Source organism: Cydia fagiglandana, chromosome 20 (genome assembly GCF_963556715.1).
Source record: "Cydia fagiglandana chromosome 20, ilCydFagi1.1, whole genome shotgun sequence".
Classification (NCBI taxonomy): Eukaryota; Metazoa; Arthropoda; class Insecta; order Lepidoptera; family Tortricidae; genus Cydia; species Cydia fagiglandana.
This window is the reverse complement of record NC_085951.1, coordinates 15824322-15839063: the sequence shown is the minus strand read 5'-3', so window position 1 is coordinate 15839063 and position 14742 is coordinate 15824322. Positions and strand designations below refer to the sequence as shown.

The 14742-nt window shown below is 42.7% G+C and overlaps 1 protein-coding gene across 1 annotated transcript; it reads left to right on the top strand.

Annotated features, from left to right (window-relative positions):
* The first annotated feature begins 7365 nt into the window (after nucleotides 1-7365).
* Nucleotides 7366-11294, top strand: LOC134674839 (uncharacterized). The gene is made up of 2 exons (XM_063532992.1): nucleotides 7366-7488; nucleotides 9774-11294. The coding sequence occupies exons 1-2, from the start codon at nucleotides 7366-7368 to the stop codon at nucleotides 11292-11294; spliced, it is 1644 nt and encodes a 547-aa protein (XP_063389062.1).
* The last annotated feature ends 3448 nt before the right edge of the window (nucleotides 11295-14742 follow it).

Genomic DNA, 14742 nt, shown 5'->3' with positions numbered 1-14742 from the left:
TTACGTTAGAACTGCGATCCCACGAAAACAAACTGTTGCCAGAAAAGTGGGTTAGGTTAGGTTAGAACTGCGACCCCACGAAAACAAACTGTTACCTGAAAGGTGGGTTAGGTTAGGTTAGAACTGCGACCCCCGAGAAAACGAACTGTTGCCAGAAAAGTGGGTTAGGTTAGGTTAGAACTGCGACCCCACGAAAACAAACTGTTACCTGAAAGGTGGGTTAGGTTAGGTTAGAACTGCGACCCCCGAGAAAACGAACTGTTGCCAGAAAAGTGGGTTAGGTTAGGTTAGAACTGCGACCCCACGAAAACAAACTGTTGCCTGAAAGGTGGGTTAGGTTAGAACTGCGACCCCCAAGAAAACGAACTGTTGCCAGAAAAGTGGGTTAGGTTAGGTTAGAACTGCAACCCCGAAGAAAACGAACTGTTGCCAGAAAAGTGGCTTAGGTTAGGTTAGAACTGCGTCCCCACGAAAACAAACTGTTGCCTGAAAGGTGGGTTAGGTTAGATTAGAACTGCGACCCCCAAGAAAACGAACTGTTGGCAGAAAAGTGGGTTAGGTTAGGTTAGAACTGCGACCCTACGAAAACAAACTGTTGCCTGAAAGGTGGGTTAGGTTAGGTTAGAACTGCCACCCCCAAGAAAACGAACTGTTGCCAGAAAAGTGGGTTAGGTTAGATTAGAACTGCAACCCCCAAGAAAACGAACTGTTGCCAGAAAAGTGGGTTAGGTTAGGTTAGAACAGCAACCCCCAAGAAAATGAGCTGTTGCCAGAAAAGTGGGTTAGGTTAGGTCAGAACTGCGACCCCACGAAAACAAACTGTTGCCTGAAAGGTGGGTTAGGTTAGGTTAGAACTGCGACCCCCAAGAAAACGAACTGTTGCCAGAAAAGTGGGTTAGGTTAGGTAAGAATTGCGACCCCACGAAAACAAACTGTTGCCAGAAATGTAGTAAACAAAATTACTACCTCCATCATTGAACTGCACATCTCGAAAAAACTACCTACGTAACGAAATAAAATGCTACTGTAATTTGTACCATGAGTAGTTGAGTACTATATTATTAGGGTATTTAGTAGTATGCATCACAATATTAGGCGAAAAATAATTTATGCCTATCAATACATTCGACATAACAATAAAAGACATTTTGAAACATGACCAACTAAATATTTTGCCATACAATAATATTGTAAATAATCATTTGCGACATGTTATATATGCGAAACATTGGTTTGCCATCTGATAGTTTTGCCAAATGATACTATGGGAAAAATAGTTTGGGAAGTGATAATTTGCCATACAATTTTCGGCCACATATTAGTAAACCAAATAATAAATAAATAATTTGATAGTGTCCCAGACAGAATATAAGCTGAAGATCATGCCTAAATTAATTCAGATTTATTGAACAGTAAATTCAATCAATTACTGCCCCGGACACGTAAAAACGGCCCTCCTGAGAAATGCCCATAAAATAGATTTGTTTCAAAAAGCAACGATCTGATTTGAATTTTCCCGTCTTCTATTGCCCGTAATAGTACAGTCACCTGCAATAATATGTTATCTTGCATGGCCGCAAAAATATGTGACACATTCTTATGGTCAAACTTAGAATAAAATAAGTAAGTTCAGTTCAAAAGATTTTCGATGGCCTCAAATATGAATGCGGAAATGTTCCGTTTTACTACAGAATAAGTACTTAATACTTGTAAACAAACAATTAATAAGAGATAACGAAGGTAGCTCGTATCCGGGAGCATCTTCACATCGCGCACTTGCCATTGCACATAACGAGTAATAATTATGTCAACTAAACACATTAGAGATAACCGTGGAATGATATCGGCCACAAAGTCCGCAGGCCACGCAAACAAACATCAACTATCCCAATAATTACGAGTGCTAGCTCGATAGCTCGCCAATATCAAGGACGTATATCTATTAGTTCTAGCGCGGAAAATGCCAGGCTTTTTGGCTCTACTTGTAGTTTAGTAGGAGTACAATTCCATTGGCTTAGGAAACTTACTTTCATGTTTCACGTAAGTATTGTATTAGACAAGTACAACAACCTACATATCTTAGCCCCAGGAAAAATATTTTGATACGCGGTACCTATGTAGTATGTCAAGCCAAGTTTAAGAAAAAGGACTTCACGTCACAGCAGCCTTGTTTACTTATTGTGCGCATAAAGGGAAAAATACAACGTTCGGGGTTGAATGTGTTCAAGAAACAGGTGCTAACTACAAGTAGGTAATCCAAAAGGGATACCTGCAGCACAAAGCCCCTGACATCGGGGAATTTAGGGATTAGGAGCGCCAGGTAGGTACCTACCGTAATACGGTAATTTAACGTTCAATACGTTCAATACTGAAATAAAAAGGCTATGTCCTGAGACAAAAGAAGAAACTGCTTACTATTCTAAATTAACACCTTTGATTCGTGGGGTTCCACAAGGGAGCATCCTAGGCCCGTTGCTTTTCTTAGTTTATATAAACGACTTGCCAACACACGTTCAACATCCCATGATACTATTCGCAGATGACAGCACAGTTTTAATAAAATCAAACGACCCGACTACATATGAATCTGACATAAACAATACACTTAAGACTATCATCAACTGGCTGGAAACGAACAGACTAAAAATAAACATTGATAAAACAAAAATTATGCAATTTCATCAATCAAAATCAAAACCATTACATCTTGACGTAAAATATAATGATCATAATGTTGAACACACAGACGTAACTAAGTTTCTAGGCATTGACATAGATAATCATATAAGCTGGAAAACGCATACCTTAACGTTATGTAAGCGATTAAATAGTTTTGTATTTGCCCTTAAAAGAATCGCTAAAATTTCGGATCGAAAAACTGCGTTATTAGCCTATCATGGATATGTTGGATCAATTCTTCGTTATGGTATGGTTTTCTGGGGCAACTCTACAAACAAAAAACTAGTTTTCGGTGCTCAAAAAAATTGTGTTCGCGCCATCTGTGGTGTAAAACGAACTGAAAGCTGTAGACCTTATTTCAAAGATCTTAATATAATGTCAATGACCGGTCTTTATATTTATGAAGTGTCAGTTTTTGTTAAATCAAACCCCGATTTATTCCCATTAGTATCAGAAAACTCCAGGAACAGGCGTTTCAAGTACAAAATTAACCCAGTAGCTGGCAAAACTGCGTTATTGCGAAACGGCATACTGGGTATGGCCTCTAAAGTATATAATCATTTACCAGAAGAGTTAAAAGAGTTACACCTAAATCTATTTAAAAGAAAATTAAAGGCAGAGCTAATTGAAAAAACATATTATAAAATAGAACATTTTTTTAATGATAAATTTTAATGTAATCCTATTTAAAATAATAATTCAATAATGTATTATAACGACATGTAAGATGGAAGTCTATTTTGTATTAACTCTCTTCCTGTTTCATTATTTTTTTTTTTGACTATATAACATTATGCCTAATTATTTTTATTACTTATTTAAATCAGTAATAATATGCATGCACTAGATTAAGTAGTTAACTAGGTTAAACATACTCTAATTTTCACATGCCTAACGGCCGAATGTATTAAGGTTCAATATCATTATTGTAACATCTCATGTACCATATGTTCTTGTGAATAAATGACAATTCAATTCAATTCAATTCAATTCAATTCAATTCAATTCAATTCAATAGAGGTAAGCTTTTGGGAAATCCCGTCCAGGTTGGTCGGGATTCAAAGTGTTTACCTGCGTAGGTACCTTTTGTTCTTAAACAAAAATAGAAATAGTGGTATATCGAGCCAAGAGATGCTGCTTGAGGTGCTTATATATAAGCTAGGTACAGTCAGCATCAAAAATACACATGCCCTTGTATAATCTGTATAGGTACATATATCAATTGAAGTATTGCAAATACTTTTATTTAAAAAAATATTAAATGCGAACTGTTGAGCATAATATACATATATTAGCTCAGCAGTTCGCATTCTATTCTAAAATGAAAAGTATTCGAGGGTGACAGATAGGTCCTTTTGTTGCCTTGTTTCATAGGCCACAACATTGAAGGCATTATTAAGGTGTCTGAATGTGATGCATGAAAGGTGGACACATTATTACAGATAAAGCAATGTTACCTGCGAGTGATGCGAGAGGCGACGCGGCAGCGAACTGCCGGACCGCGGCCCGCGGCCACGGGGCCGGCCGGGCGCCGCGCGGCGCGGGCCCATTGTCTGCCAAATACAGACTCAAACAAGTACATTGTCGCTAGGGCTGCCGATGCACCATCTCTATATGTTTACTATATTTGCATGACCCTTTAAATGCCATCTTCTCAATATATCGGGTGGAACAGAATGAAAGACTTTTATGAAAATGGGGAATTGTTTACTACGTTACGACTTATCAACTTAAACTTATTTATCAATGTGTAAACTTTTGTTCATTTGAGTAAATAGGTAAATGTGATAAGCCTGTGTTGCCTAAGGGGGTGCGTCTATTTTAAACAAAATAAGTGTACAATAAGATGTGATATATAGATAGATACATTGAAAATATATGCATGATAACTGCAATTATAGCCCGAGAAACAGGATATCACCCCTAGCTATAACTTTAATTGACATTAGAAATTCCGCTGTCTGCCTCTCTACCTATCTCTCGCATATTATATATCATACATAGTGATAATTGTCAACGTGCAGTTTACCTACCAAAGTATGGTTGGCAGTAAAAATACAGATCTGCTCCTCTACAGGGGGCTTAGCCAAAATTACAATCGTTTGCACTACGACAACGAAACGCTTTCTGTATCTCTATCACGCTTTCATATTAGTGAGATGGAGAGTTTCGTTTCGTTGTCGTAGCGCAAAGCGCAAACGATTGGCATCTTGGCTAGACCACAGAATAGATAATAGTACTAGGTACAGAAGTACGCGTCTGTTACGATCAGCACAGATATGGCCGCTAGGTGGCGACAGCGTCTTGCGCGGCTTTTGGCCGGACTGGAACTCTATTTTCAACTCCTTTTGCTTCTAATATTAGTTGTAAATTGTTGTTCAATTCAATTTTTGCGGGTCGCCACTCGAGAGACATATTATCTAGTATCGAGTAGCGGTACTGATAATTCCGCTACTCGATGCTAGATGTCGACTATGAAAATACTAATATTTTTGGTACCAAAACTGATGTATGGAGTGAGCACTCTATTATATATACGGACGGGAGACAGCCGGCCCTGTCCTGCGCCTGCGACCTACAACAGCTGATGTCAATGTCGGAGCATTAGTGAATCACTGGAGCCGTGCATTGGTACACAATTAAGCACTACCGGGTGTTTATGTGTGAAGCCACTGGCATAACAAAGCGCAGGGGCACGGCTTAAGTACGCCAAGAACACCAGTCTCGAACTCTCGACGGAATACCTAATATTAATTATGAAATAAGCATAATTGTTTTTAGATATCACTCCACGGTTCCTACCTGTATAGTCAGCATCAAATAGATATTAGTGACGGCCAAAGTGGCTAAATACAGGGTGGAATTTTTAAGTGGGACACTGAGGGTACTGTCTTAGGAAACCTTCCCTCTCTTTTTAATTGACATTTTCTTTTTTGACATTTTTACATTTTGGAAAAAAATTACAGTGCAATAATGTGTTGACTGCTTAATTAACATTACATATTATATTCATTCATGGTCATTACTATTAGTTGTGTTCCTTGTAAGTAGATCGATAGATAGAATACTCTTTACTGGTTCTGTAACAAAGGAAATCCTATCTAAGGACCCATAGACATGTATGTATGTATAATGTACCTACATATTTTCTACTAGGTAATGAATATTTATATTCCCATTTCTACAGTCAGCAAGGAAATCTTTAATGTTGACATTATTTGTTAGATGCCAATCGATTCCATTTCTGATCAACTAGCTGCACAACCCGTATTTCGCAACTCATTCTTATTTCTTTGGTAAAAAAGGTGTGTTAAAATATATTTGGCCACTTTAGTCACTATTTATTTGCCACTGACTGTAAATGTACTTATCTGTGTAGGAATGCTACGTACTGTGAACTTGGCCGGCAGCTCTACCCGGCGCCCCACAGTGTGCGTGACAATGGTTTTCCTGCTGCCAAACATTATTTAATGTAGGTACTTACGTTGTGTGTAGGTACGTACAATGTATGCTTATGTGTCTACCACAACCAAATACGTATGTGAAGTACAGTCAGGATCAGTAGTTAATATTAGTTATTGTGACATTTGTGACCTTTCATTGAGACATTGTCGTTTGCGTACTTTTGCTGCTGACTTTATCTATATTTGGCTTATAGTCTGTTCTAGGTACGGAAAACGGTGAAAAATATTTTATTTTATTTTATTTTATTTTATTTTATTTTATTCGGGATGCTTACTGCCTAATATACATAGGTTAATAGACTTATCTACTATATGCAAATTACAAGCTTCCATATAGATAATACTCCTAAAAATACGTGTGATACCTCATTAGATTCGTAATGATGTCTAGAAAAATGTATTCGAAGCGTGTTTTAGCACACAAAAAATTACAAAAGTTAATAACAAAAAAAGGGAGAAAAAAGTAGATTTGTCTTATTTCCCAAATATCTCAAAAAGTATTAATATTTAAGAAACCAAAATTAATATTATAAAAGAGGAGGATATTTCCAATCAAACATTCTATACTTGCAGAACTGTATCTCCATTATTTATACTTGTTTTTCAACGCTGAACACAGCCCTCCGCGCCTCATTTTCGGGAAACGCGCGCGGCGTGGAAAAGCGATTACGTAACATTAAATATAATTTTAAAGGTATTAAATATTCATTGAAAAATTTAAAAAAAATATGGTGTATTTAAAATATGTCAACAATTGTAATACTAGTAGAAATGTATCTTAAAGTTATTTTTTCAACAAGTTAGGCAATTGTTAATGAACAAAATTTTCTCGAAATTCCTTCTTCATTGAAAACGAAAAAAAAAATGTATAAATAACTATTGTAAAATTTTGTGACTTTCTAGAGCCCTTCTCATATACATGCTTAATAAGATTACCTATTTAATGAACCTCTACCAGGCGTGGCTCACTCCGCGATTTCGTCGCTTTGCTACAGGTAGCTAAAAGTACATCCGTTCGACCCCAATTTTGGGGTTTGCCATAAGCCGCGTGTGGCGCTGTCGCCACCTATTAGCGGCCATATCTCTCGAAACGTTCTTATGCTGCTACTGCTGCTAAGCCGCCTGCTGTGTCCAAGCCTAAGCAGCGGCCGAAGAAAGGGGTGCAGAGCCTTCTTGAACCTGTTCACAAGGACCAATCACAGCCGACTCTAAGGGAGTCGCGATGCGACGCGGACGGTTTCAAGAAGGTGGAGAAGAGAAGAAAACCGGCTCGTCAGAATCAGTGTGGTACCGCACCGACTGGACCCAACCATTTGCTGCGTCCTGCAACACCGTCGACGCTGCTGTATGTGTCCCGTCTACATTACCTTACGAAGGTCGACGACATCGTAAAGTATGTGAAAACGAAGACCGGCTTCATCCTGAGGGTCGCGAAGTTGGAATCTCGACACAATGCGAATTTTAATTCGTTTGTGGTGAGCGTTCCGACTGATCATCTAGCGACCTTCACCAAGGAGGAGTTTTGGCCGAAGGGTGTCAGTCAAGTTTCGGCGGTTCCGCGGCTGGCTTCCTGACACTGCGGGGTTGCGTAATGCATCGCAGCCATAATGTGATTTGTAGTGTTTAGTTTTAAAATATATTTTTATAATATGTATGCTAGTTTTAAGGTATTTATGTATGGGCCACTAGTTGCCTGAAATAAAGATTTCATTCTTTCATTCATTCATTCATATCTGTGCTGATCGTCACAGCCGCGTTTTGTTAGAGAGTGAGTCTTCTGTACCTAGTACTATTATTTATTCTGTGCCTCTACTTAAGATATATATAGAATATGTGCTCTAAGCACCTCTACCCCTAGCCAATATGCCAATAGTTTACGCTCCGTAGCGTAGCGTAGCATAACTCATAAGTAGTCATCTCAGTGCGACAGTAGAGACATTGGAATGTTGTTCGCTACGGAGCGTATTAAATGATCTTGGCTACGCACCTTGCTCCGTCTACGCTAAGTTTGGCAGTGACAATGTATGGCAATGCTATACTTGGCAAAACGTAGCTTGTTCATAATGTACTTACTTTAGTGGTTGATCGGATATAGCTGCCGACTTGCGTATAGTACTGTAGGTAGGTGCTATTTACGCCAAGCGCCTGCGACTGCACGGCGGCAATGCGATCGGACGGCGGAGCCGAGCCGGCCCGCGGCATGCAGACGCAGCGCGCGAACGGCGTACGAGGAGTTCAGTGGTATACAGCATGGAGTATATATACCTTTACCTTCCAATCTCCATAGGGTACAGGGTGAATCAATTTTGTTTTATTCTGTCCCGTCACGGTCAGCGAGTCCAGCAACTATACATTTTGGCTAGTAAAGTTACATTTTTTATTAGGTACCTAATTGAGATGCTTGTTTACAATTACTTTCTTCGACATTAAACTAGTTAAATATTGTGAATAAAGCCCCCTCCCCACTCTTACTTTACTCTTTGAGTTAGTCCAAAAAAAGTCTGCAGAGATTTTGATAGCCAACGCAGCAGTGCAACTGTTATTATCAAAGAGCATATAATCACTTGGTTCTTATGGAAGTTTGACGTTTAAAATAACATTTTACATAATACATCCGTGTTCGGGACCATTTCGTGGTAAACAACTATTTATTTATTTTATGTTTTACTTTCTTTGTTCTTCTGTACTTGTGTGTAAATAAACTCTATATCACGAATAAATGCGATGATGATGATGATTTGCACTGCGTGGGCAAAATCGCTGCAGACTTTCCTTGGTGTAACTTAAGTGTAACTCTAAAATTATACTCATTGGTTTGAAGTATTCCGGGCCTCTTTAAATAGTAAAACTTTTTTTACGGGGCTTGACACTTTACTGACATGTACCTAATGTACGCCGGACAAAGAGAATATAATCGCCCAGTCTTGACGCCTTACGATACGCCATCCATGTGTAGTTGATTCTAAGTTCTAGTGTGATGTCACATTCGAATGAAAACAGAGTACTTTTCCCTGAATTCCTTACTGCCGAAGTGTCCACGACATCTCGAGTACTCTGAGTGAGCTGTAACACTCCAGACCTCCGACACCGAGCATATACTTATATGTATTCGCTGTCGAGGGCGCGGGTCCACTGCGAATCGAACAACTTCAGAACTTCACCTCGGTATTCATCACTTTTATTTTAACTAGTAGGCGTGTATAATACTGTGTAAAGTGACTGTGAGGAGATCTAATGTGCCCTACTAAGTAGTGAACGTTTAGTACCTAGTTATGAAGTCCTCAAATATTTATTTTACCGCTCTTGGGATATAGCTTGGCAGAGGTGGGGTGATGGAGCAAACTAGGGTTGAGTGGGGTGTCGGAGGCCAAGAAAAGCCCGCGCGGTTTATGAGGTAAGCAGTGGTAGTTGGGCTAGGCCAGGCCGTGTCACTGAACATTTCTGAAAGGTTTACATTCAACTGATTCGTGTGGAAGATTAACAAAAGTAGAACAGTTATAACCTACTAAGATTCTCAATTGATACGGTTGATTTGTTAGATAATTATATATACTTATAATATCAGTCCGAAGCTTGTCTGTAATAACTTAGGTATATATATGTATTGTGATTCACATTATCATGATGTAGGTGATGGTGCGAGCAGGCGGGCTCCGGGGGCGGCTGAGGCACCTATGCTGCGTGCGCGCGCTGCTGCTCGTGAGCTGGAGCGCGCTGTGCATGCTGTGGGTGCCGCGCATGCGCGCTCCGCCCGCCGCGCGCCCCTCGCCGTCCACGCCCGCCGCCGCCGCCGCCGACCTCAGCCAGCCGTACGCCGACACCGAGCGCCAGCTTCCATCCCTCCCCCTCGCCTACTTCTACAAGCGCCGAAACGATACTAACAAATTCTACAAGACGAAAGACTGTGCGCCGTTGCCTTCAGTGTTCGAGCTCGAGTACTGCAGCACTTATTGGCAGACGTTGCGTTCGAGCCGAGGCGTATTCCACCTGTACGGCGCTTATCTTGATATCCGCAGTGCGTCCCAAATCGGCCCCGCCGTGCGGCTTCTGGTCGTGCACGACCGCCTCGAGCCCGGCAAGGCGCACTGCCAGCTCTGGTTCGAGGAGCGCCCCGGCCCCATCGTCGTGCGCGTGCTCCAGTACACGTACGTGTGGAGACGCGATTGGGGCAACAACGTCGACGGCATGCTGCAGCCGTACCTGCTGGCGTGCGCGCTGCCGGCGGACGTGCGCGCGCTGCGGCCCGCCGCCGTGTCGCTGGTGGAGAAGCCGTGCGACCGCGCCACCAACTGCCTGCGCGTGCACTTCGACGAGCCGCCCGACCGCGCGCAGAAGGAGTTCGCCGTCTGCGTCAAGGGGCTCGACTTCCAGCACGAGGACCTGTCCGTGCGCCTCGTCGAGTGGATCGAGCTCGTGCGGCTGCTCGGCGCCGACAAGGTGTTCTTCTACGAGCTTCAAGTTCACCCCAACATCAGCAAGGTTCTCGCGTACTACCGCGCGCGGGGGATAGTGGAGAGCACGCCCATCACGCTGCCGGGCGGGCAGCCCAACCTGCCGGGCCTGCAGCACGTGTACTTGAAGAAGAGATTCCGTAACAAGCGGCATATGGAGCTGGTGCCGTACAACGACTGCCTGTACCGGCACATGTACCAGTACCGCTGGATAACGTTGCTGGACATAGACGAGGTGATCGTGCCGATGGAAGATCCCGATTGGAGCTCGCTGCTCAAGCGCCAGCCACCGCACATCACCTACTACGCGCAAAACATATACTACCTAGACGAGCCGGCCAGCCGGAAGCCGGGCGCGCCGCGCTACATGTATATGCTTCAACACGTGCACCGCGCGCCCAACTTCTCCATGCTCTACTGGAACGTTAAGGCCTTCCACGAGACGGGGCGCGTGCTGGCGGTGCACAACCACTACCCGCTGGCGTGCCTGGCCGGCGCGTGCTCGCAGCACGCGATGAGCACTGCCCAGGTGCGCCTGCACCACTACCGCGCCAACTGCGACGCGTGCGCGGAGCGGGGGCTAAGCGAGGAGATGCGGTTGTCGCCGGTGCGCGACGCCACGCTGTGGCGCTGGGCCGGGCGGCTCGTGCCGCGCGTCAAGCGCGCGCTGGCCGCGCTGGCGCTGCTGCCACCCGAGTAGCACGCGCCCACCACCTCCCCCTCCACGCTCACTGCTGACTTTAATCAGTACTTAGTCAAGTCACCTGCCTGACACCCCCGAAACTCTCACTAACTTTTACGTAAGTAACTACTTCTGCGCTAGCGCGTCATTTTTAGGGTACCAGTACCCAGTACCATGTACTAAAATTTGGTGACGTTTTCCGGATTTTATCGGTGTTTCTGTAAAATAAATTAGGTGGTGGTTTGTTATATTTATTTGCGTATTTATTATTGCGGTGGAAGGGTGATTGACTACCAGTGGCGGCGCGTCCATAAAAGCTGATTCCCACCGGCTTGCCTGTTTTTGGACGTTTGAGCTGAGTTGTAAAATAAATATGTAAGCCAAATTAGCCTCGGCTTACCTATGGATATGTTTGACGCGCCGCCACTGTCGTTGACTACTGACACTGATTGACTAGGACTTTATCTTTTCGCGGATTAGCAAAGTAATATTTTGGTTTTAATTCATTGTTTACGTTACATGTCCATCTCGCGTCATTAATTTCCATATGTGTACCAAATTTCCATGGCATTGGTCCAGTAGTTTCCTAAGAAAATAGGCTGTGACAGACAGACAGACGCATATGAGTGATCCTATAAGGGTTCCGTTTTTCCTTTTATGGTACGGAGACCTAAAAATATGCGGCAACAATTTGGTATTCGGCCACTTTGCCGAATATTCGGTATTCGGCCGAATGTTGCCTAAGTACTATTCGTCTGAATACCGAATATCTATAGCCACTGTTGGACTTACCTAAAAAGAAAAATTACACAATTAAAATAACAAAAAACTAAAAATAGGTAGGTACTTACTCGTATATTTCATATTTCAAATGTAGTTCTTGGAAAGTTGTTTAATACGAAGACCCTTTTTTGAGCTATTGTTTAGGTATTACAAAATATTTTATTCTTATCATGGGCCTGGCCAGGCGTGGCTCACTCCTTTCGTCGCTTTGCTACAGGTAGCTAAAAGTACATCCGTTCGGCCCCAATTTTGGGGTTTTCCATAAGCCGCGCGTGGCGCTGTCGCCACCTAGCGGCCATATCTGTGCTGATCGTAACAGACGCGTTTTGTTAGGGAGTGAGTCTTCTGTACCTAGTACTATTATTTATTCTGTAGCCTGGCTTGATTGACTCTGACTACATTAGTTAATTCTGTTCAACAAAAAATACTTAATATCTTAGCAAACGTTGTGCTTTGTTGGCGAACAGTTTTCAAAATAATTTTGATTCAAAATGTTCGCATGTTATTGTTAGAAAATTGAATCTTGTATGTACACCCTTATAATACCAACCAATGAATGTACGCATGTGTGAATGACACCTTATGTTCTTTAGTCTATGTTGCTACTCTATTTGCTCCCTCTCTCTTTGGTTTCGGCTGCGTTGATGGTCGGACGCGTAAGCTTTAGCTCCCATAAATTGTATTAACATATATTATTTACTAGATAATAAAGTTCATGTGCATTGTGCGAACAGTGAGTATTCTTTCTCCACCGCCCTGCTGCTGCGGAACCTCGTATCCGCGTAATAGGTTCTGGGCACAGTCACGATTGATATATATTCACTGTTCGCCATCACGCCATCCACACGTGGGTCATCATCCTATGATCGCCGGTAAGCGCATTCATCATGGCCGAGGTGAATCAAAACCAACCTCTCAGCTACTCTAACCATTCGATCGAAAAGCTACGTGGCTCGGAAAACTACCAGACATGGAAGTACCAGATCAGGATGCTGCTGACCCTGGACGGTTTGTGGGAGACTGTGGAAGGGACGGACGTTGACCCTTCGCACGTCAAACGAGCATTGGCTCGCATCGGCCTCAGCGTTTCGACCGCGTGCCTACAACACATCAGAAAGGCGACGACCGCTAAAGAAGCGTGGGATAACCTAAAAACTGTTTTTGAAAACAAAGGTTTGTACAGGCGCGTGCTGCTATTGCGGCAGCTGCATCGTATAGAGTACAAGCAATATAACTGCATGTCCCGTTACCTGGAAGCGGTGATGTCGCTCGTTCATCAATTGGCGGATATTGACAAGAACATAGAAGATAAAGAAGTGGTGGAACTTCTCCTTAGCGGACTGCCAGACGAATACGACGCGCTGGTAAGCAACCTCGAGACTGCAAATATCGCCGACACCAACCTCACCGCTGATATGGTGAGATCTCGCCTTCTTCAAGAAGAATCGAGGAAAATGGAAGGATCTTCCTGTGTAGATGAAGCCGCCCTGTTCTCCAAGGCAAGAAACACAGTACCCAGACAACAAAAACAGGTTACTTGTCACTACTGCGGAAAATCAGGCCATATAAAAAGCAAGTGCTTCAAATATAGGAAGGACAAGGTGAAGAATCGGTCGCTTCTGGCTACCGAGTCATCGAAAGCGTTCTTTGTGAAGAAGTCATCCTTTTACCTGGACTCTGGATGTTCCAATCATCTTTGCAACGACAAGACAATCCTGAAGGACTACAAGGAGCTGCCGGGCGAAGGAAGTAAAGTGACTTTGGCCAACGATGACTCTATATCGGCTGAAGGCGTCGGGGAACTGCCAGTGGGAGGCGTCATCGATAAACTTAATAAGGTATTATATGTTCCAAACTTGACCGCTAATTTATTATCTGTTAGTAAATTGTGTGATGTAGGCTATACTGTAGTTTTTACCAAAGAGAAATGTAATATATACAATAGTTGTAAAATTCATGGCAACCCTATTACCTCAGCATTTAATAGGAATGGTTTATATGAATGGGATGGGTGTAGTCAAGGAAAAGGAACTTCGCAAGAAGTGCACTCTTCCATGTTTTTGCATAATAGGCAAGATACACAGAGTGCTAATGTAGCTGTTTCTTCTCTGCCGGTTCAACTTCTGCATTCCCGTTTAGGTCACCTCAGCTTTAAAAGCATGTGTACTCTAAGGGATGATCCTGCAACTGGTATACAATTTCAGGAAACTTCTGGTGCGAAGTGTGAGACCTGTCTGCTTGGGAAGCAAGTTGCCTTGCCGTATCCCGTGGGCGAGGCTACACGTGCACATGTACCTTTGCAACTAGTGCATAGCGTTGTAGCAGGTCCGTTTCAAGAAGACAGCATTGGAGGTGCGAGGTTCATGGTTACCATGACTGATGACTACACCAGGAAGTCACACATCTTCCTCATGCGTCATAAATCCGAGGTAATTAAACATTTTATTACTTACAAGAATTTAGTAGAAAAACAATTAGGATTGCCAATTAAAACTCTTCGGACAGATTTTGGGTCTGAATATTGTAACAAAAGTTTTGCTGATTTTCTTAGAAGAGAAGGTATTGTTCATCAGAAGAGTGTTCCTTACTGCCATCAGCAGTGTGGTGTTGCTGAGAGACTGAATAGGACTCTTCTTGACAAGGCTAGATGTATGCTATATGAAGCTGGTCTCAGCAAGTGTTT